The sequence below is a fragment of the Diadema antillarum genome, unplaced genomic scaffold, assembly GCF_040938485.1.
Source record: "Diadema antillarum isolate AM-2024a unplaced genomic scaffold, OU_Dant_1.0 seq00001271_RagTag, whole genome shotgun sequence".
Classification (NCBI taxonomy): domain Eukaryota; kingdom Metazoa; phylum Echinodermata; class Echinoidea; order Diadematoida; family Diadematidae; genus Diadema; species Diadema antillarum.
In genome coordinates this window covers 40,986-64,121 of record NW_027272053.1, presented here as the reverse complement: position 1 = coordinate 64,121, position 23,136 = coordinate 40,986, and the positions used below count along the sequence as shown (strand labels likewise).

At 40.2% G+C, this 23,136-nt stretch overlaps 1 protein-coding gene across 1 annotated transcript in view; it reads left to right on the top strand.

The window, feature by feature from the left end:
- LOC139745498 (triple functional domain protein-like) overlaps positions 1–23,136 on the top strand; it is a gene marked incomplete at its 3' end in the record, with an annotated part of 89,297 nt that overhangs the window by 34,922 nt on the left and 31,239 nt on the right. The window contains exons 5-10 of the mRNA XM_071655887.1: positions 3,341–3,541; positions 4,321–4,437; positions 5,645–5,836; positions 6,617–6,905; positions 7,485–7,600; positions 8,319–8,441. Coding sequence (XP_071511988.1) covers positions 3,341–3,541; positions 4,321–4,437; positions 5,645–5,836; positions 6,617–6,905; positions 7,485–7,600; positions 8,319–8,441 — 1,038 coding nt within the window. The remainder of the gene's footprint in view (positions 1–3,340; positions 3,542–4,320; positions 4,438–5,644; positions 5,837–6,616; positions 6,906–7,484; positions 7,601–8,318; positions 8,442–23,136) is intronic.

Genomic DNA, 23,136 nt, shown 5'->3' with positions numbered 1-23,136 from the left:
GATCTCCTTATGAACTCTCAGGGTGCTTGTGAGTCAACTGTGGGGAAGCTGCACTGTATCTTTAGATATATAATCTACCTCAAATGCTTTCATCTGTGGAAAGAAAATGTGTACTATTCATCCAGATGAACTGTACATTACATGCCTGTATGTGTCTGCCTATTAAGGGACTATTAAAGCTCGAACTGGACGGCAGCGAGCCCTGTTACACCGGGAATGTGTTGCAAATTGCAGTGATTGCCGCAAATTGATTAAAGGGGGTGATTGATTACTCACCCGTGCAAACACGGACCCATCGTTGAGAGTTTTCCTGCCGTGAGGAGTCGAGCGTACAATGGCAACATCATCCAACTGTTGCTAGCTAGCAGTGTCTCGTTGGATGCGTGTTCACTTTGCAGAATTCAACAATGACTCATCTTAGTGATGAGCCTGATGGACTGGACAAGGTTTGTTTGATGTGTCATGATACAGAAATTATCACAAAGGAATATAAGGTGTTGCATATATATAAAAATTTACATGTACAACAAATTTGCCGCAATTTCCATGCCATGACTTTGAAAAGGAACACTCATGCTTACAATTTAACAAATACATCAACACAGTGCAATGGCTCAAAGTAATTATTGAATATGAATGCATGAATGTTACAGTAACAAAAAAAAAAAAAATGTGAACGAAGTACAGTGTACAGTTGGTCTAGAAAATTTATGAATCCTTCAATAATTATAATTTTTCCCTTTCTAGCACTTTTCTGCTTATGTGTTTTTTAGTCTCCTTGATCTAGACAGAGACCAATCAAGCAAACTGTAATACAGTCTGTCAAGTGTACTTGCAAATACACTAATTAAGGTGCATACTGCTCCATTAAAAAGCTTTTACTTTGCCTTTTTCATTACATAGTACATTCATATTTCTAATCCCTTCATTTTTGTTTGATAAGAAAAAAAAAGATGCATTGTTCCTCAGGTTTTTCCAGCAAGTTTTTCCCAACACGCCCTCTGTCCTGAGGGAGCAATGCTGAATATCTGAGAAATTTGAGGCATGAAGTAACTGCGATTTCCACATGACCGCAAACATCACCAATACTCAAAATGTTCAAGTTACAACACTGTACAGTGAAACTAGCACTAACTGGACAGCCTAATATACAGTATGTCCCCCCCCCCCAAAAAAAAAAAAAAATTGCAATCAGATTTTCGAATTGATAACACCCAATATGATTGACCTGTCTAAATGCTACTTCAGGGTCGTAAAATACATGTATAACACCTTAGCTCTATTTTGCAGAAAACCCCCATTCAATTTTGTTAAGCGGTCAGAGAGAAATGTAGATTGTTGTAAAGAATGTCATGAGTCTGATTCTTCCAATTTTAGCACTTTGATGCTCTTGTGTGTTAATACAACAGACAGAACGTGGTGGGGAGAGATTCCTGACATCCTCCACAAAATTCCTCATTTCTCTTTGACCTCTGAAGCAAATTGAATGGGGTTTTCTGTAAGATGTGGGCAATGAGTTATAGTTTCATACCCTGAATTTATATTTAGATTGATTCACAATTTTTAAAGATATCATTGCGGAGGGTCCCGTAATTTTTTTGGGGGGCATACGGTATAGTGCTGGTGGAGTAATGTAAAGCTAGAAAAATTTTTGCGGCGTGAAATTTTTGCGAATAGGAGCTGACAGTCTTATTCATGACATGAAATTTGTGGCGTTGTCACTTTGCATTCAATGCAAATAGTGTAGACATGAATTTTTGCTAGCATTTTGATGTCGCGAATCTTGGCTCTCGCAAACTTCATGAAATCAAAATGCATTGTGAGCATTTCTGGTTTTACAGTAACGAGTGTAGTGTTGCCAAAAGCTGATAAATGAAAATAAAATTGAGGGTAAAATCAGCATTGCACACAAATACTTTTTTATGTTTGGACTGTAATGGAGGGCAAATTCTTCTGTTCCAGAGGGATTTTGTAGATTCCTGGCTTAAAACCATTCAACTTATCCCTGATGGTTGCCTGTTATGGGAAGGGGAAAGAAATCCAACATTGCAGTAATTATGTATGAATGGATTTGCCCAGAGGAATTCTGGCAGTAATCTGCACCGCTTTGCATGGAAATCTTTTGGGCGTTTTAGTCAGAGAAAGATGATCGCCATAAGTTTTTGTTTTTGTTTTCTTCTTTTTTTTTGAATTGCCTCAAGAGATCGTAATAAGCCATGAAGTGCATTTATGTTAGCAGCTCCCCGCCTATGGAAAAGACTCTCAGGCTCTGTGAAGGATTGTGACTCTGTCAATGACTTCAAGAGAAAACTGAGAATGCACATTTGGACTAATACCTTTCTTTTTGAGGATATGCATGTTGCAGCTGAAGGAACTTGATACCGTCGGATTGTGTATTTGGTTATAAACATTAATTATGAGCGCCTTGAGCTCCTACATATGTATGGATATGCTGTGCATTATAAATGTCTATGTAATTATTATCGTTATTACTTTCAAATGCGTGTGCATTGCAGCTTTGAGTAACCCTCATTTTAAAAAGGAAGTAGGCTGGGTTCAGCACTGACTCATCATTGTTTTGTCAGTATGAAACTCAACTTGAATCTAACATGCTCTCTAATGCGATGTCACTGAGAGTTGTCAGCGTAAATCTGTAAGGTGGAGATGCTAACTAGCTTTTGTATTTACCAGCAAGCTGTCGTTGACCCGTTGAGGACTGGCTGATTTTGCTAACACCCATTTCCCATAGACACCTGCCTGAGTATACTCAGGACTTGTCTTCAACGGGGTAAGGAGTGGAAAGAGCCCCGAACGATACACTGACCATCTCCAAACTCTCCATTTTTGGGTTTGTTCTCTTTTGATATTTTCATATGATGCAAAGTAACTTGCGTAACCCGTCGAGTACGGGCTTATTTTGCTACAACAAACATTTCCCATAGACACGTGCCTGGGTATACTTGGGACTTGTCCTCAATGGGTTAAGGTGCCTTTTCCAGGGTCATGACCTTCTTTGGTTCCCTTATTATGTATAGAGGGTTGCCATGGAAACCAATGACTTCCTCAGCCCAATTGCAGTCATTCTTGCCGTACCAGAATGCGACACATGACAGTGTTTGCCATTTTAATCGTCTAAAAAAAAACCTAATAGGTGACAGTATCACTGTATACCCAGAACCATCCACAACTTGGGCATTTCCGGGCGTTATTGTCTGTCATCACTTTATGACAACACCCCCCCCCCCCCCCCAAAAAACAAAAAAAAAAAAAAAAATCATCCTGATTTTTGGAATGTTATTGATCACTGTGCATCCTTTTTGTGTTCTCCGTTTCTCCACAGGGTCGCGACCTCGTGCAGCTCTTTGACTCGGCGGGGAAGGTGTCGATGAAGACGGGCGACCTCCCAGCCCAGACGAGGATCACCGTGCTCCTTGATGACATCAGAGATGCCTACCTGGAGCTGGAGGAAGTGGCTGAGAGTCGCAGGACTCAGCTGGAGCAGTGCCGAGACCTCCGACAATTTGAGGTCGATGCAGAGCAGGTAAATCCTTTCTTGAATGAAAGCAAGAGATTATGAAAGTAGAGGGGTAAAGATGTGCTGTAACAGATTGTTATCAGTCATCTCCCTCTGTACAAACATACATGTGTTTGTAACATCTGTAACTAGCGTATCAGGAAAATTTGTTCAAAGTTCTGGTAGTAGTGTCACTGCCTGGAAAGCAGTGGATGACAGGTTCGAATCCTACTGGTTCCTTTTTCTGACATGTTCATTAAAAATGTAGATCAGCAGTTCCGATCGTACAAATATATCTGTACAGTGGGGACAACTGATAAAGATTTGTCAGTGCTAATCCTTCCCTTTTTGTAGATAAATAATGTATGAATGTGATATTAAAGTGCATTTTGGATCACTTTTGCCAATTAAAGCCTGAAGCACACATTCAGTCTTACACTTTCTCCTAACGTGTATACTGTGTAGGTATCATAAAGGATACCAGGCACATGAGGAACCATGTGTTTATTATAAAGAGAATCACTTTACACCAAGATGCAATGGAACAATAATATTTTGTTTTAATAATAATGATGATAGTTATGAGTTATGATTGTGTTACCAAAATTACCCCGAAATTACTATGATAATTAATACTAGTAATGTACAAATGTAGTAACATGCGTTCTCATTATTTCATTCATTACTTTCAATTTTTTATTTGTTTTTCATTGGTTATATTTTCCATTTTCTATTGATAGATGTTATAATCTGCATCATATTTCATCTTCGTTATGTGGTAACCACCTGTTTGATCGTCTGCTCAGGTGGAGACATGGATCCACTCAGCGGAGAAGATGTTGGCTGTAGCCGCTATACCTAACTCACTTCTGGAGGCAGAGCAGCTGCAGGCAGAACATCAGGAATTTGAACTCGCCATTGAGGTAAGGAAGAGGAGAAGATGGAGGAGGAAGGGGGAGGAGGGGGAGGAGAGGGAGGAGAGGGAGGAGAGGGAGGAGGAGGAGGGGGAGGAGAGGGGAGGAGAGGGGAGGAGAGGGGAGGAGGAGGAGGAGGACGTGGAGGACAAGAACGAAGAGGAGGAGGGGGAAGAGGAGTAGGAGGATGAGAGGAGGAGGATGGGGAGGCAGAGGAGGATTAGGAGTAGGAGAGGGGAGGAGGAGGGGGAGGAGGAGGACTTGGAGGACAAGAAGGAAGAGGAGGAAGAGGAGGAGGAGGAGGAAGAGGAATAGGTAGGAGGGGAGGCGGAGGAGGAGTATTAGGAAGAGGAGGTGGAGGAGGAGGGGAGAAGGAGGAGGAGGAGGGGGAGGAGGAGGAGGAGGAGGAGGAAGAAGAAGAGGAGGAGGGGGAGGAAGAGGAGGAGGGGGAGGAGGAGGAAGGGGAGGAGGAGGAGGAGGAGGGGGAGGAAGAGGAGGAAGAGAAGGAAGAGGAGGAGGAGGAGGAGGAATGGAGGAGGGAGAGAAGGGGGATGAGAGGGAGGGGGAGGAGGAGGAAGAGGAGGAGGATGGAGAGGCGTGGGGAGGTTGCCATGGTGAGGAGGAGAGAGGAAGAGATTTTTGCCCTTTATGTGCCCAGAGATTTAGCTCTGTAACTTGATGTGCTTACTTCATTGGCACTCATATGATTCTGCCAATCTGGACCTAATTGTAAGTTACATAGCCGGCTTACTGAGGTATAACAATTTACCTCAGTCCAACAGGAATGGCCATAACGACACAACATAGATAAAGGAGATTACCAATAGGTTATATCTAGATTAATTTGCGACTAGTTTCCTGACATTTTTGCCAAATTGGTAGTGAAAGCACTCCAGCAGGATAACAATCATGTGACTTGGAGCAGGATGATGGTTAGGCTGAAAAATACATCATGGTCATAAAACCTAGACTATGGTACACATGTACCATGCTGGAATACCAGTCATCTTGTAATATCCACTTTATCCAAATCTTCTGGTTACATTAGCTACCTTACCTTGGTGCATGACTGTATGCAAAAGTAGTGTGGATTCCATGAGACTTTGTATTTAAATGTGTTAGCACTGCACTTGAAACATTCAACGTCTTTGAGATCATGCATGCACTGTAACAGTCCCATCAATATTAAAATGTGTTATTCCCGTCCTCCCGACAGAAAACTCAACAAAGTGCAATACGTCTCCATGACAACGCCTTCAAGCTCCTGGAGGCGCAGCATTACGACTCGCAGCGGATACGAGGCATCGCCAGCGATATCGAGAGGAGATGGCAGCAGCTGGTGATGCAGTCCGAGGACCGGCGGAAGCTCTTCCAGTACGGAGCCAGCTTCTACAAGACATCAGAGCAGGTAAGACAGTGATCTCAAAGGGGTACTTAATGATGGGCTAAAAACACTTCTTTTACATTTTCATCCTATTTGCGCACAATGTGTGATGTGAATATCTTGTTTCTTCATTTGATGGCATATCTTTTACACTAAAAGTTAAATGTGACTGTATAATAATAATACATGTGTCATTGATATTTTTAGAGTGCCTTTTCCACTGGATACGAAGCGCTGTGAAATGTCATATCTGGTCTCCATAGGAGATAAAATATATACAAATTACCAGGCAATGACAGTACAAGTCCTGTGCATATATAGGGATATCAAAATAAGTAGGTCTTCAAATTTTGTTTGAAGTGATCCAGTGTTGGTAATGATTTTAGAAGAGGAAGGAGCTTATTCCACAGCCTGGGAGCAGTAGAGGAGAAAGTTGCATCGCCAGCTAGTTTGTGTGTGCGTGGTTGAGTGAAGGTTACTGATGATGACAGACGAGTGCGCAAAGAATGAGAGTGTACGTGCGATAAAGGATTAGATTTGCTTGTGGGATGATTAGTACATATAGAAAGTGTCACCAGATGCCATGGTGTCTTCAGGAGTTTTCAACAACAGTTAACTGAAGTAGATTCCAAGTCAAGGAAAAATGAAAGTGGGGTTACTTTCTGGATGACTGTTGTTCTCATGCTGTTGTCATGTTCTTTTAGTGTAGTGTTTTATAAGCGACATGTTTGGAAGATTGCTTACGAGCTTGATAGTACAGTAACTCACATTACTAAATTCTCCCCATTGCCACTTCTCTTCCAGGTGCAATCGGTCCTGGAAGATCTGGAGCGAGAGTACACCCGGGAGGAGGACCTCTGCGGGGGCGGGACCAGCAGCGACAACCGGGCCCCGCCCCAGGTGACAGAGGCGGACATCACGCGGCACATGAGCCGGCACCAGGACCAGAAGGAGAGTTTTCTTCGGGCCTGCACCATGGCACGGCGGAATGCCGAGAGCTTCCTCAAGTACCTCAAGAAGTGCAACATCTACGCCAGCCAGGGTGGGGCGGCCATGGCTGACAGGACCAAGGGACCGGAGGGCTACGTCAAACGTGAGTACCCCTTTGCCTCCGAAAAACAATACACCGATATTTGTTGATAGAACTGAAGTTAGAATGGTCAGGGTAAGGCAGATTTATGAAGCCTGCAAAAAAAAGAAAGAAAGAAAGAAAAACCTTTGCCTCAAGAGAAGAAGTGTTCTACCAAATCTTGATGGTTGTGGGGGGGGGGGGGGGGGCGGTTAGGGACATGGGCTGCCACCTTAAGTGGTGTAGTGGGTAAGCCATTTTTCCAGTTACCTTGGACTATGAAGAGGACATGAGAAATTGCAGAATATTATACAGTTGTGGGTGTCAGAAATTTACCCTCAGGAAAACGTCACAAGTGTTTGACAAGTTTGATGTCGACGGGGGGTACTATGCCTACATGCAACAGTGGGCCTAATTGTTTCAATTTTTTTTTTCCCGCAATATTTGTTGCAAAAATAAAGTGATATCATGCCAGTAAACATGTACAATATCAAGACACATTTAAACACAAGCACACAAAACGACCTCCACAGTATCTTGCAACTTAGGTCTACAGTATTTTGGTCTATGCCACTGAGTCCACTTGTTTGGGTCTTTTGACAGGAATTCTGGAAGAGTTGTTGGGCCAAGAGGACAAGGTCCTGGACCACTGGACACAGAAGAAGAAGCGCCTGGACCAGTGCCTTCAGTATGTCCTCTTTGAAGGCAGTGCCAGACAGGTTTGTACCACAGCCCCTTAGTCATCTCATTAGGGGTAACGTCATGATTAGATTATCTTCTCTGCTGTGTGTGTACCCAGTGCAATGATCTCCTGATGCTTGACACTTACTGGTAGTTTTAAAATCTGCCAAATGCTAAACTATGAGATGGAAAGAGAGAGATAGATAGAAAGAGATATATAGAGATAAATACAGGTGTAGATAGATAGATAGATAGATAGTTAGATATATAGATACAGTAGATAGACAGATAGATAGATAGAGATAGATAGATAGAGATAGATAGACAGAGAGAGAGAGAGAGGGGGGGGGAGAGATAGAAGGAGAGTGGTAGAGAGAGTGAGAGATAGGTAGAGGTAGATAGAATCTGATATACATGTAGATGGAGCAAGATAGAAAGGGAGAGATAGAGATGAATGGATAGAGAATTAATGGGTAGAAGATAGATACAGAGTAGGGCAGTTATATTGTTTAAGATATGAACAGGTAGATAAGTAGATAAATGAATTAATAATTAAACAAATTGATAAATTATATGGTATTGTATAACAAACTGGGGGATACTGTTGCCATGGTTACAATTACGCATAATTTGTAGGTCATGGAAGCAATATAAATTAATGACCATGGATTGGGAGGAAGAATGAAACCGAATCTGAATATTGTTGAATGGCCCATTAAATCACATCATGTGAGTCTGTGTCGTTGTTTCCATCAGGCGTTGAACTGGATCCATGACACGGGAGAGTTCTACCTCTCAACCCACACCAAGCTTGGAGAGGACAAGGAAGAGACCGAGGGACTCCTCAAGGAGTACAATGAGTTCAAGAACTCCGCCAAGGTGGGTTGTCCTGGGGTAGTCAGGTTGTGAGTTCAAATCCCACCTCATTTGGCACTCAAGTATCCTTATGCAACCTTTCATCCACAAAGGGCTCAGAAACCACTGTAGTACACTGAGATCAAATGCTTTGCCGAGGTGAGTGGTCATGGGGTAGTTAGGTTGCAGGTTCAAATCCCTCCTCATTTGGCACTCAGGTGTCTACAGTGCCGACCGCGGGAAACGTCACGCTTTTCCGAGATCTGGACGAGGCCACTGACGCGTATCCCCGCGGGTACCCGCGGGTATACGCGTTCAGTGGACGAGTCCATCCGCCCGCACGGATAATCCATCCTCGGGAATTTGCGTCTCGATTGACGCGGGTTGGACGAGGGTGGACGAGGGTGGACGAGGGTATTCAAGGGCACATTCCCGTTAAGCTTTATTTTGACCGCTCAATCAAAATACATTTCATGGAGTTCCGACTTTGCCCATTTTCATCAAATTCAGATTTCAGGGGCTTCTTTTCGATTTAATCACACTCTGATGTCCACTGCCTTGATTGTTCGCTACTTTCTAAAGAAGTACACCTGCGGAAGTTGTGCACATGCGTTCATCACTCAAGTATCAATAATTATTAGAACATATCGACATCGGTTACGATCATCTCGCTATTCACGACTTTTAACGACCTGCGCCACCAAAATTTCATTGCTGAAAATTCGGTGGCCCAATCGGGCTACAAAAAAAGTCGGATGTTTGCCTTTACTTTTGAAAATGAACAGCGGTAACAGTCGGCTCCGTAAGACGCAAAAATGAATGTCGCATGTTTACTTTTGATTTTAGAAATGAATCACGGTGACATTTGACTCCGTATGATACTGGAATAAATACCGAATGTTTGCTTTGGCGTTCGGAAGTGAATGATAATATTCAACTCCGTAAGACGATAAGATAAATGCCGGATGTTTGCTCTTACGTTCGAAAGTAAATAGCAATAACATTCAGCTCCGGAAAATGCTTGAGTAGGCTATATGTCGAATGATCCCTTTGACGTTCGGAAATGAATAACAAAAATATTCAACTCCGTACGATGATAAAATAAAAGACGGATATTTGCTTTTACTTTCGAAAATAAATAGCAATAACATTCGGCTTCGGAAAATGCTAACATAAATGTCAGATGATTGCTTTTACGTTCGGAAGTGAATAGCAGTAATATTCTGCTCCATACGATGCTAAAATAACTGTTGGATGTTTGCTTTTAGATTTCGAAATGAATAACAGTAACATTCAGGTGCGTTCGGTGGTAAAATTAATGTTCAATGATTGCTTTGATGTTCGGAAATGAATAACAATGACATTCAACTCCGTATATACGTTTATAAAATATACAATGTATATCTGATGTTTGCTTTTACGTTCGGAAGTAAATAGCAATAACATTCAGCTCCCGAAGATGCTAAAGTAAATGTTGAATGATCCCTTTGACGTTCGGAAATAAATAACAAAAATATTCAACTTCTTACGATAATAAAATGAATGACGGATGATTGCCTGTACTTTCGAAAGTAAATAGCAATAGCATTCGGCTCCGGAAGATGACAAAATAGATGTCAGATGATTGCTTTTACGTTCGGAAGTGAATAGCAGTAATATTCTGCTCCATACGATGCTAAAATAACTGTCGGATGTTCGCTTTTAAATTTCGAAATGAATAACAGTAACATTCACCTGCGTTCGATGGTTCGGAAATGAACACAATAATATTCAACTCCGTGTATACGATGATAACATAAATGTCTGATGTTTGCCTTTATGTTCAAGAGTAAATGGCAATAACATTCAGCTCCGGAAGATGCTAAAATAGATGTCGAATGTTTGCTGTGACGTTCGGAAATTAATAACAAAAATATTCAACTCCGTATATACGATTTTGCGTTCGGAAGTGAATAGCAGTAATGTTCTGCTCCATACGATGCTAAAATAACTGTCGGATGTTCGCTTTTAAATTTCGAAATGAATAACAGTATACATTCAGCTGCGTTCGATGGTTCGGAAATGAACACAATGATATTCAACTCCGTGTATATGATAACATAAATGTCTGATGTTTGCTTTTATGTTCAAGAGTAAATAGCAATAACATTCAGCTCCGGAAGATGCTAAAATAAATAACGCATGTTTGTTGTGACGTTCGGAAATGAATAACCAAAATAACTCCGTATATACGATGATAAAATAAATGTCTGATATTCGGTTTTACGTTCGAAATATAACAATAACAATCAGCTCCCTTCGACTTTCGGAAATGAATGATAATAATATTCAACTCCGTACGATGTTTAAATAAATGTCGGATGCTTGCTTATAATTTATATTGCTATGTACTTTCGCAAATAAATAGCAATAACATTCGGCTCCGGAAGATGCCAAAATGATTAATGTCACATGATTGCTTTTTACGTTTGGAAGTGAATAGCAGTTACATTCTGTTCCGTACTATGCTAAAATAAATGTCGGATATTTGCTACATGTGTATTACATTTCGAAATGAATAGTAACATTTGGCTGCGTTTGATGGTAAAAAACAAAACAAAAACAAAACAAAACACACACACACACACAAAACTGTCTGATGTCTGCCTTGACGTTCAAAATTCGGCCCCGTACGATATGATGAAATAATTGTCAGATGACTCATTTCACTTTCGCAAGTGGACAACAGTGACATTCGGCTCCGTACGATGATAAAATAGATGTCGGATGTTTGCTTTTATATTTGGAAATGACTAACAGTTAAATTCTGCTCCGTATACGACAGGGCTGCCAACCTTTCGAAGCACAAATTAGTACTCAGCAGCTCCAAAATTCGTATTTTCCACCAGAATTCGTATTTTTTTCAATCTCCCTCTTTTTGCTATGAGGCCTACAGGCTCTAAACATAACGTTATGACACATGCCGAAGCATCCAGCTGGTCACCAGCACGATAAAGATTCTAAACTACGCAATGTTCAGCGTTGATTGATTGCTTTCTCGCAATGTGTACAAGTGCAAGTTTGTACCTCCAAAATCTTTCTGGGCTGATTATGGAAGCTTCCATTTTCTAGCAGGGGACGGGGAATGCTTGATCTTCTCAAGAGAGCTTCTGTGTGAGCGGATGCAAAACTCTGTTCTGTGTTTCCAATTATGTACTATCAAAACATAATCATGCGTTGTTTTCAGGCTTTTTTCACTTTATTGGATTTTAAACATCAGTATTTTTCGAAGTATTCCAATTACTTTTCCCCTGACTGGAATCGGAAAGTCTGCTATAACGATGATCGCAAAATGCCGCGCTGTGTGTGGAAGCGCCGATGTGGTGCAAACACGTGGCTTCATTTTCAAGTTTAAATGAATGCGCCAAGTGCTCCTGCCTATAAGAGGTTACTGCAAGTTCGATGGATCGAATGCGCCATAGCTGAGCTGAGCTGAATGGCTTGTTTACGGTAAACATGCAATTTACGTTCGATATGAAGAAATCATTACGTCTTTCACGAGGGAAAAACACACAAAACAAACAAACAAACAAAATACACCCACGAACGAATGTTGATAGCCAAAACTTTGAAAAGTAATAAGCAGTTTTGATGCGCGTGAACTGAAATTAATTGTCATTACACGTTGTATTTTGCTGTCTAACCAGGTGATGACTGCATCTCATTGGACCTTCTCGTAGTGAATTTGTCTGGGCATACGAGAACTTTCATGTATTTCTGTGATTGCATTTTTAATTGACTAAATAATCAATCCTTTTGTTATTGTTCAGGGAACATTAGATATTCGATCAAGTACACTATAATCGACTCTTCGATGTTCCCTACTATGCGCCAAAAGAAAGGCTATAGACATAGAACCATGATATCTTTGGAATTTTTCCTTTAATTCAACTAATGAGCTGGTTCTTCGATCGATATTTCCAGGATACTTACACGCTGTTTATTCCAATGCGCGCATTCATTCGTCTGGCACGCACCTGGGTGTGGCACCTGCTTTTGTGGAAATTTCCACAAGGGAGAGGGGTGGGGTGTCAAGTTTCTTCGAGCCGAAGAGACTGCATACACAATCTCTTCGCTTTTATTTATTGTCATTCGTGTTTTCGCCTTATTCTTTGCTGATATTGAACATTTAGATTTAACTTTACGAAAGTTGCTATAGCACATGGTTCGTTTTGTTGTGAGGTGTACGTAATTTCTTTTTTTAAATCATTCTTGAGAGGGGAAAGAAGAGTAAGGGGGAAAGAAGACTAGAGGGAAAGGGAAATAAAACAAACGTCACGTACGCTGAGCATTCACAGGAAGCCGTCTTTTTACACCAGTCACCAGCATAGTTATCATCACTATCAGACATCACTCAAGATCATTTTAGCCTTTTCCTATGATCAACATTAAGAAACACGCATAATCCCTCGAGATAAATACCTAGGAAACTCAATAATAAATACAAAGTATCAACACCTCCCAACAACACAAACATTTAGAAAAGACAGCAAATAGCACATCGAAGCGACTGGGATCAAACTCCGTCGCTTCGATTGCAGCGAAGCGGAGAAATCGCCGTTACGAAAATAACAGTGCGAGACACTAAGAGAATTACGTTTAAATACTTCAAAGTATAAAGGGAACAGATAAAGTGATATAAAATGTAAGAAATCGTACTAAACGAGGTGTGAGAAACGACGGAAATAAAACGAAGTTTAGTAGTAAGCTTAGGCCCTAGCAAAAGTTTTGCAGCACCGAAAGCTACGCGAAAATAAACACACATAAAACTCGGTATTGCGACGAGATCCTATGGGATCAAGTCAATAAACGATACAAAACAAAGGAAATTGATTCATTTTGACGGGAAAATAGTTTGTTATAAGTATTCTGTTATATGAGATCTCCTTTAATAGGCCTAGAAATAATCGAGTTTCCACGATACTCTGGAAAGAAAGTTCGAACGCTTTTCACCTGCACATATACTGCAGAGGGCAGTGCACATCAGTCATCAATACACGAACAGAAACTCACCTCTACAACTTCCTCGCAGAAAATGATGCAATAGCGTTATAAAAAAAAAAAAACAGACAACACTCTAAAAATCATTTCGTACTTGGGAGGCAAGGGACAAGAGGATGAAAAGAAGAGAAAAAGAAGCAGACATTGCACAACGGGACGCTTTCACCCCGCCTCATACGGTACTGTAGTGGCAGCTGGCTACAGTGTGTAGACAATCCCCAGCCGGCCGGCCACACATGGGGATACCACGGCGATCCATGTAAACATCCAGGGTCCGTAGGCGACAGGGATTCACGCGCGCGAAGTTCTGTTCGGTGTACACAGTACGCAAGCAGCGATATGCGTGTGCGCACATTTTTCTATTCAGCGCTTTCCACATACGGTGCGTACGCGTTGCATCGATATCCCAGCTGAGTACAGATAACATTGCACATGCGACGTGCGTTTGCTATATTTTTACCCATTATTTTGCCCCACTGTGAATTCGTACTTTCTAAGGACGTTTTCATATTGTCGTATTCCCTTCGAGTTTTCGTATACGAATTTTTCGGAACGGTTGGCAGCTCTGGTACAATGCTAACATAAATAACAGATTATTGCTTTCACATTTGAAAATGATTAATGGTATACATAGGCTCAGTATGATGCTTAAATAAATAGAGGATGTTTGCTTCACATTCGGAAATCAATAAGGGTAACATTCAGCTCCATAAGATGCTAAAATGAATGTCGGTTGTTTGCTTTTATACAGTGTATTTGAAAATGATTAACGGTAATATTCGGCTCCGTAAGGTTCTAACATACTATAGTAAATGTTGGATGATTGCTTTTACAATCAGAAATGAATAGCGGTAACTTTCGGCTCTTTACAATGCTAAAACAAACAATCTGGAAATGCTCCCACTTTCTCATCCCAAAAGTAAGCTATGACCACCTAATAGCATAGGCATCAACTTTTATAATTATCTGTAAGCCTATTTGCTAAATCTTAGAATTCAGAATAATGGTGATTGAGATGATCTACTTTTGTATTCATTTATTTTAGACATGGGTACCTGTCACGTCAGTAATGCTTAATAATTGTTTTTAGTAGGACCGATTTAGTTTTTCCTATGTTTTTCTTGATTTTTTTGGCCACCAAAAAAAAAAAATAGAAATCAATGATTTTGGTGGTCAAAAATAAAAATTAGTTTGGAGCCCTGCGATAGGCCTATCATTGGGCTCATCATTACTTAATCTTTCCCATGATACGCTAATATTTATATCATCAATCTGCCGACGTCATCCGACAATTCATGATTCAAACCTTTTTTTTTTCATCGTCCGTAACCCAACTTTGAACACAGACAGGGTATTCTTTCTCATTCTAGAGTAATGAAGGAGCGCACTTTCGGCTGTGATCTAAGTCCTATTATCATCATGAGTTCATGTCGCCGTTTAGTGATCTAAACGTCAGCTTTGCTGAACTGTTCAATGTCTTGAGCAGGAAGCGAAAACAATGGCTGGACTAAGGAACCTTCGTTTTTAAAAGGGGGAAATAAACAACACTGAAACCGAACAAGCCGGCCTAGCATTGTTTAGGTTAACCACGCGTGGTGATAATCGCGCCCATTGATCGCTCTGTCCAGCTGGCTTAACCCTATTCTAACTGGGAGGAGTTTTTACTGGGGGTGACCCCCCCCCCCCCCCCCCCCCCCTTCAGATCTCGGCCACCGATCGCGCGATCGCTGCGAAATTTTTCCTGAAGATAGAGCTGGATGTCAACTACAAGATTACATGGTCATACAATAGAAAAATATTGCCTTTCTATTTTTAATAAATTGATTATGCAAAGTTGTGCATGAAATCATATTTTCACCTATAACTCCATAAAAAAGACTGAAGTATTGCTAAATTTTTGTGTCAAAATTCCTCAAGACATATAAACCAATTTTCATTTAAAAATAAAGCACAGTCAAAACCAATTTCTTTTGTTTTTTATTGTTTTGTTAATTTCTTATGTATTTTATTGATTGTTCGACCTTGTGTTTTCTGTTGTTTTTCAAAATTTGTTGCAGGCACTTTTTCAGGCTTATCTACACTATATAGAATTGATTAATTTCAATGGTTCAAAGATGAAATACTATAATTTATATCAATTTAACCCCAAAAACACAATTTACATTCAATTTGCACACGATATCATGAATTTGAGCTGTTTTCCGGTTGACATGCATTTGCATAACATTACGTAACTTCAGAACGGTGTACTCAGACGTCGCAAATTGGGTCTCAAAATATGCGGAAGACTTCAATGAAAAAAGTTGTGAAACGACGCGGCAAAATCTTTGCGCGTTGCAGAATCGTGACGCGAAACGTGGGGGGGGGGGGTCAATTCGACCCATTTGACCCCCCCCCCCCCCCCCCACCCAGTTAGAATAGGGTTAATAGTATGCATATTGACCAAAAATAGTCAGAGGATGCTAATTTACTCTTACAAGCTATCGCTACTATTTAAGTTGAAAACTGGAACTTTCTGAAAGGTTAAAGATGATCGTAAAATCAGTTCTGGCTACAGGATTTTATAATAATTATAATAGCATTCAACATGTACCAAGTTTTCATCGTTTACCTGTCTTATCACTCCAAAGCAGTTCAGCTTAACTGTTGGCTTATAGAAGTGATCATCAATCGGTAAGGATTAGTCAGATGAATTCATGAATTCACTTTATGCATCACGGCTAATCGAACTATTCAACATCGTTGAAGTAACCATACTTTTTTATTTTCATAGTTCAAACTATTTCTTAACATTTATATGCAAAACGAAAGTACTCTACACGTTTTTCAAAATGCTCAGATGTAATGAGTCAATTCCACAAAGATTGCATTACAGCAACCTTTACTGACCTAAACAAGTTTTCTATAGAGCTATCAGTTCTATTATAATGGCATTCTGATAACTTCGACTGCGTTTTGAACTCGTACCGAGCACAGCATTCAAAACAACGGGTTCCTCAGGTCCTCTTTAGGTACTGGTATACTTGCTAAAAGCATTCTCTTTAGCTTCCATTGACAACAACATGCCATGGGAGGAGAATGGAAGCGATCAACTTTCTCGGTAAATGAGGCTTTTCGTATATAGCACACATTGCGTGCCTCTTTCTTTTTTTCTGTTTCTGTTGTTTCAAACTACACTGCAGCCGACACACAACACAAACACACCAAAGTTTACATTCAGGCAGCCGTATTTTGGTATTGGTTAGAATCGAATTATATCTGTCTTGTGATTGGCTAATTATCTGTAGCAAAAACAAAACAAAACAAAACAAAAACAAAACAAACAAACACAAAAATGCTGAAAACTGCTTATCGAATATCAGTGGCGTGCCAAAGGAGTAAAATGGAGTCTATACTCTAAAGGGGCCTGAGCTTTTGATTCCAGAAGAATCTTCGTCAGAGGCAAAATGATAATCAGGCAGGGAAAGCAATCACATTATAAAGAAGTTCACACAACACGAACAGTCAGGGACAGGCTAGGGACACGGAACAAAGAAAACAAAAGGAGAGGATGGGAGGTCATGGGCAAGGAGGCCAACAGGTGAAGGGAGGGGGATTAAAGCAGGAGGGTGGATAGACAAAAGGCATAGGAGGGTCAGTGATAATCCTGAGTGCCATGGGGGTGCATCCATTTAAGAATGAATTTTCTCACACACCCAAGCTGTCGCCATTTATGTGTGTGCGATGAAGCGTTAACGCCGTCGCTAAGCAGGACTGTTGCATCATGGGGGGGGGGGGAACGGGTTGTGAGCTTGAACATAACCTGAACTTTAAGGGCGATTTTCTTTTTTTTTTCTTTTATGACTTCTAGGGATGCGGAAAGGGGTTGTTTTATATATTATTGTAAAGATAAAACTATACAATGTATGTAGAATTCAAGTATTTATATATACATGTGTAGACATGCCTAAAATTTCGTTTACTGCGACATACGCATTTCGACCGAGCGCATCACGACCTGTATGGACTACGCACATGTATTCTTTTATCTTGCGCTCTGCTTTTGTGGGAATTTCTTCAAGCATAGGTGTCAGGTTTTCCTACGTTACGTCTGCGGTCATTAATTCCATATTTGTTAGTTTGTCTGCTTTCTTATTCTGTGTTTTATGCATTTTACTTGAACTTAAAGGTCTAGACATTTCGTTTGCTAAATGCACGCGAGTCACGTTGCATTGTATGATGTATTTTGTTTCGTTGACCATTCATGAGAAGCGTTTCTTTGAGCAAACTCTCTTTTCACACCAAAATCACTTATAGAAGGTAGTCATCCACATTGGTTATCAAAATAACAATTCCGTCATTTTCCTTTCGTTCAGAAACAGGAATCAGAATTCTCAACACGTCATCCACATTGGTTATCAAAACAATTCCGTCATTTTCCTTTCGTTCAGAAACAAAAATCTGTTATTCTCAACACGTTATTACAAAAATTACATCTCACAGCGATAATAGGGCCTACTAGAACCAACTCATCGCAGCAAAATGACACATTACGGTTACGAGGACATACACAATGCTTGAACAAATTACTTTGCTTCAAAATGTAGAAACAGATGAAGTGACACATAACAAGAGAAAGGGCGCACCGAAAGAGGTACACTGTATCAAGATCAACTAAGATAAACTCTAAAAAAGAAGAAGAAGAAGGAGGAAACTATTCCCCCCCACACACACACGCACACACATACACACAAACGAGTAGATACACAAAGGTCATATGTTTACCTTTGGGAGCAGTGATTTAAAAGATGTTTTAGATATCACATGTGATGCATAATAGGTCCGTTGTGCAAAGCATCCTACATAATTTTTTGTAATAAAGCCTAGAATATAAGGAGATATCAGTATTTCTCTTATAGATTGTAAAGAACCTTCGGAATTAGGACCTTTGTTTCATTTTCGGATTAACGAACCTTCGGCATAACGAACCTTATTTCATTTTTTGATAAATGAACCTTTGGAATAACAAGTTACAGACCTCATATTTTCGGATTAACGAACCTTCGGAATAGCAAACTGTAACCGTTCACATAGTGTACTGTATTTTCGATCATACGGATTCAATTTTTTTTTTTTTTCCAGCGGTTGTTTCTATCCCTATAACTCACATTTCAGAACTATGGGGGTTTTGTTTCATGTACGTGGTGAATTAATACGCCTTTAACGCAAGAGCAAAAACATGGGAAAGTTTGAATGCTTTTCACGTGCACATCGTCACATAAAGAGAATCAGGCGCTGACGGACCATAGAAGTGTCTCAAAATCAATACTGCCATGCAGCTTGCACCAAAATCACAATTCTGATAGGTATTATCCCGTAACAGGGGCGGATCCAGGAATTCCGTAAAGTGGGGGCGCGTTTACAAAATTAAAGGGGGGCGCACGCACCCCTCCCCCATTTTTTTTTTTAACATTTCTTTTGTTTCAACAACAACAACAAAAAAAAAATAAAGGGGGGGGGGGGCGGGCGCCGGTTGCGGTCCTCCCTGGATCCGCCCCTGCGTAACCAAGTAAGTTTGAGAGAGAAAAGTTTGAGCCAAAAACACAGCGTTGACAAGTACTACCACAAATTGCATTTTAGATATGGTATATAGTACACAGTACGAGAAAGTATACAGCACGAGATCTCTAGTTTGATTTTCATTTCGCTTCGAATAGTAGACGAGCAGTGACAATCCGTCAAAGTGCAAACTACAGCTAGGGCCTAGCGGCACAGTTTACAGGTCTACCTTCTGTTCACTGCATGGTACACATAAACAAGAACAAAAGCGTTTTCTTCTTTTGCATGTTAGCATGGGGACGATAGTGAATTAAGTTCACCAAGATTCAATGTTTGTAAACAAGAAAGCAGCGCGTAGCAAAGACCTCAGATCGTTGTTATAGCACACGTGCATCTATTGTGGTAACATTTTAATCAACGCACTAACACCATCTGAACATACTGAACGATCATGCCACACAATCACTGTGAAGGGGAAATGTTCAGCAACAACAAGAGCACGAGTATGTAGCCTACCATATACTGTACGCGCATTCATTCCGTGAGTGCCAAATACAAGCTAGAAACACACGCAATAAAGAAACAGTGCAAGTTCATGAACTGAGGGACCTTTTTTTTTGTCTTATATCTTAACAAGATAAAGACGTTGTGATTTCGGGTGCTGTTCGTTATTCCGAAGGTTCGTTATTCCGAAGGTTCGTTTATCCGAAACACATAAATTCCCTAAACCATAGAGGTTCGTTAATCCGAAAACGAAAAAAGGTTCGTTAATTCGAACATTTGCGGCGTTATTTCGAAGGTTCGTTAATCCAAAAATGACATAGGGTTCGTCATTCCGAAGGTTCGTTAATCCGAAAATGAAATAGGGTTCGTTATCTCGAAGGTTCGTTGATCCGAAATGATATAGGATCCGAAATGATATAGGGTCCGTAACGAACCTTCGAAGTAAGTCGAGCTTTGTTTCATTTTCGGATTAACGAACCTTCGGAATAACGAACCTTATTTCATTTTCGGATTAACAAACCTTCGGACTAAAGAACCTTACTAACGAACCTTCGGAATAACGAGCTGTAACCGTGATTTCATATCCAATTTGTTTAATTGGACCTTTTAAAAGCTATGATTGTATCGAATCATTGAAATGAAATTTAACGGCCTTCTGTCCGCCGTATCAAAAGTGTGATGATAAAGGGGATGTGCGCATTGTCATTCGAAATACATGTAACTACATGTAACTCTACATTTAAGTAATTAGTCTGATTATTATATAGCAACTGATTTTGGGATTGATAGTCACTACTGACAGTTTTTATTCTCGTAAACGGCACCTGTCAATCTCACAGGCGTCAAGTCGAAGCACTCACACGTCATGAATTGACCATAACGTAGAAACGACAGAACTCTACACACAAGAGTTCTGTGATAAAAACACGCTGGGCACACAAGATGAGTATGTTGGAACCACATGGCGCACTCACTGCTGGCAGGGCAAGCACGTGCTTTGCTCATCGAACTGATCGTTTTTATAGCGATCATAATATCGCTGCACAGCAGAGATTCGTATTCCAATGCACAGTAGGCCTACTCTCTCTCTCTCTCTTTCTCTAAAAAAAAAAAATGAAAACATTCACACTTGAAGGGGTGGATACATTTAAAACGGAGTCAATTTAGAGTGAAATTGGAGTGAATTTTGAGTGAAAATGTTCATTTTCACTCGGAGTGACCTCCGGGATCACTCGAAGATTTTGGAGTGCTATTGATGTAGCGCGATTCCGCTGCTTAAATGCATTCAGTTTTGCTCATAATCATTAATTTCATCCTTCTTTTTTTTTCTTGGAAAGCAAGCACTCCTTAAAGAGGGAAAACCCCGATTGGACAAATTGCGACGTAAACATGCATTGACATAGTTATGTGATACGTATAAACAATTTATCATGAAAGGAGAGAAGGGTACCTACAGTACATGTATCCAAGATAAACATTATGCATGCACGTGTAGTACCACTTCTCGGGGACTCGAGTGAAGTTAAACGCAGCTTTGTTGATTACATAATGCCACTCTGGTGGTTTCGCCATACCCTTCTCTCTCTCCTACGTTTTCTTTGTTTTCTCCCTCTCTTTGTCTTTTTTTTTCCCCTACAAATCGTGTACTTTAAGAATAGACAGACGGTGTTAAACTTCAACTCAAGTGGCTTCTTAAGATCTGCGCCTCTTTCATCCATCTTAGGGACCGTGACACTATTGTGAATGACACAATTAAAAGCATCACACAAGGACTTTCACGCCTCGTTAGACCTTTAAGACTCAGATCTTTTTCTTTCTTTTTATGTGTGTGTGTGTAGACGTGGACGCCATTGGGAAATATCAAGCTCGAGACAATAAGTGGCCACTTACAATATAATGACCGACCGATGTTGAAGGTAGATTAAATCAGTAACTAAGTCAGAAATTGGGGAACCAGTAAATAAATAGGCAGCGATCGACACTTCGACGGTTTGCCAATCTAATGTGCAGCGATCGACGTCGAAAGTGTCAATCAAATACGTTATTTACGGTCGACGTCGAAGGTTGATAAAATCAGTAAGCAGCGATCGATGTCGAAGGTTGATAATCGGATGGGTGCTGTTCGTAATATTCCGAAGGTTCGTAATTCCGAAGGGTCGTTAAATTCGAAACACACAAATTCCCTAAACCTACAGGTTCGTTAATTCGAACGTTTGTGGCGTTATTCCGAAGGTTCGTTATTCTGAAGATTTATGAATCCGAAAATGAAATTAACGGAACAATATACCTTCTGAATAACGAATCTTCGGACTAGAGAGCCTTCGGAATAACGAACATCGGAATAATAGCTACCGATGTGTAAGGTTGATGAAATTATTAAATAGCGACCAATGTCCAAAGTTGATTAGGTCATACCGTCCGACGTTAGTGATCGAGAAAATAGCGGCTGATGTCGAAAGTTGATAAAATAAGGACAATTAAATCAAATAGGTATAGCGTCCATAATGTCGAGATCAAATAAAATTGAGCAGCAACGAAGTGTCGAAGGTTTATGCAATCAACTTGGTATCGCACGACGTCGAATGTTAAGCAAAATTATCTGATTTATCCGACATTTGTTTTAGCATTGTAAAGAGGCTAAAGTTACCGTTATTCATTTCTGATCGCGAAAGCAATCATCCAACATTTACTAGTATTTTGACACCTTACGGAGCCGAATGTTACCGTTAATCATTTTCAAATGTTAAAGCAAACAACCGACATTCATTTTAGCATCTTACGGAGCTGAATGTTATCCTTTTTAATTTCCAAACGTGAAAGCAAACATCCGCTATTTATTTTAGCATCTAACTGAGCCGATTGATACCGTTAATCAGTTCCAAATGTAAAAGCAACAATCTGTTATTTATTTTAGCATCGTTCGGAGCAGAACATTACCGTTATTCATTTCCAAATTTAAAAGCAAACATCCGACAATCATTTTAGCATCGTACGGAGCCGAATGTTACTGTTTTTTTCATTTTGAACGTCAAGGCAGACATCAGACATTTACTTTACCATCAAACGCAGCTGAATGTTACTGTTCTTCATTTCGAAATGTAATAGCAAATATCCGACATTTATTTTATTATATGGAGCAGACTGTTACTGCTATTCACCTCCAAACGTAAAAAGCAACCATCTGCCATTTTCTGGGCATCTTCCGGAGCCAAATGTTATTGCTATTTACTTTCGCAAGTAAAAGCAAACACCCGACATCTGTTTAATCATCATACGGAGTTGAATATTAGTGTTATTAATTTCCGAACATCAAAGGGATCATTCGACATTTATTTTAGCATCTTCCGGAGCTGAATGTTATTGTTATTTACTTTTGAACGTAAAAGCAAACATCCGGCATTTATTTTTATCATCGTACAGAGTTCAATATTATTGTTATTCATTTCCGAACGTCAAAGCAAAGATCCGACATTTATTTTAGCATCTTCCGGAGCTGAATGTTATTGTTATTTACTTTTGAACGTAAAAGCAAACATCCGCCATTTATTTTTATCATCGTACAGAGTTGAATATTATTGTTATTCATTTCCGAACGTCAAAGCAAAGATCCGACATTTATTTTAGCATCTTCCGGAGC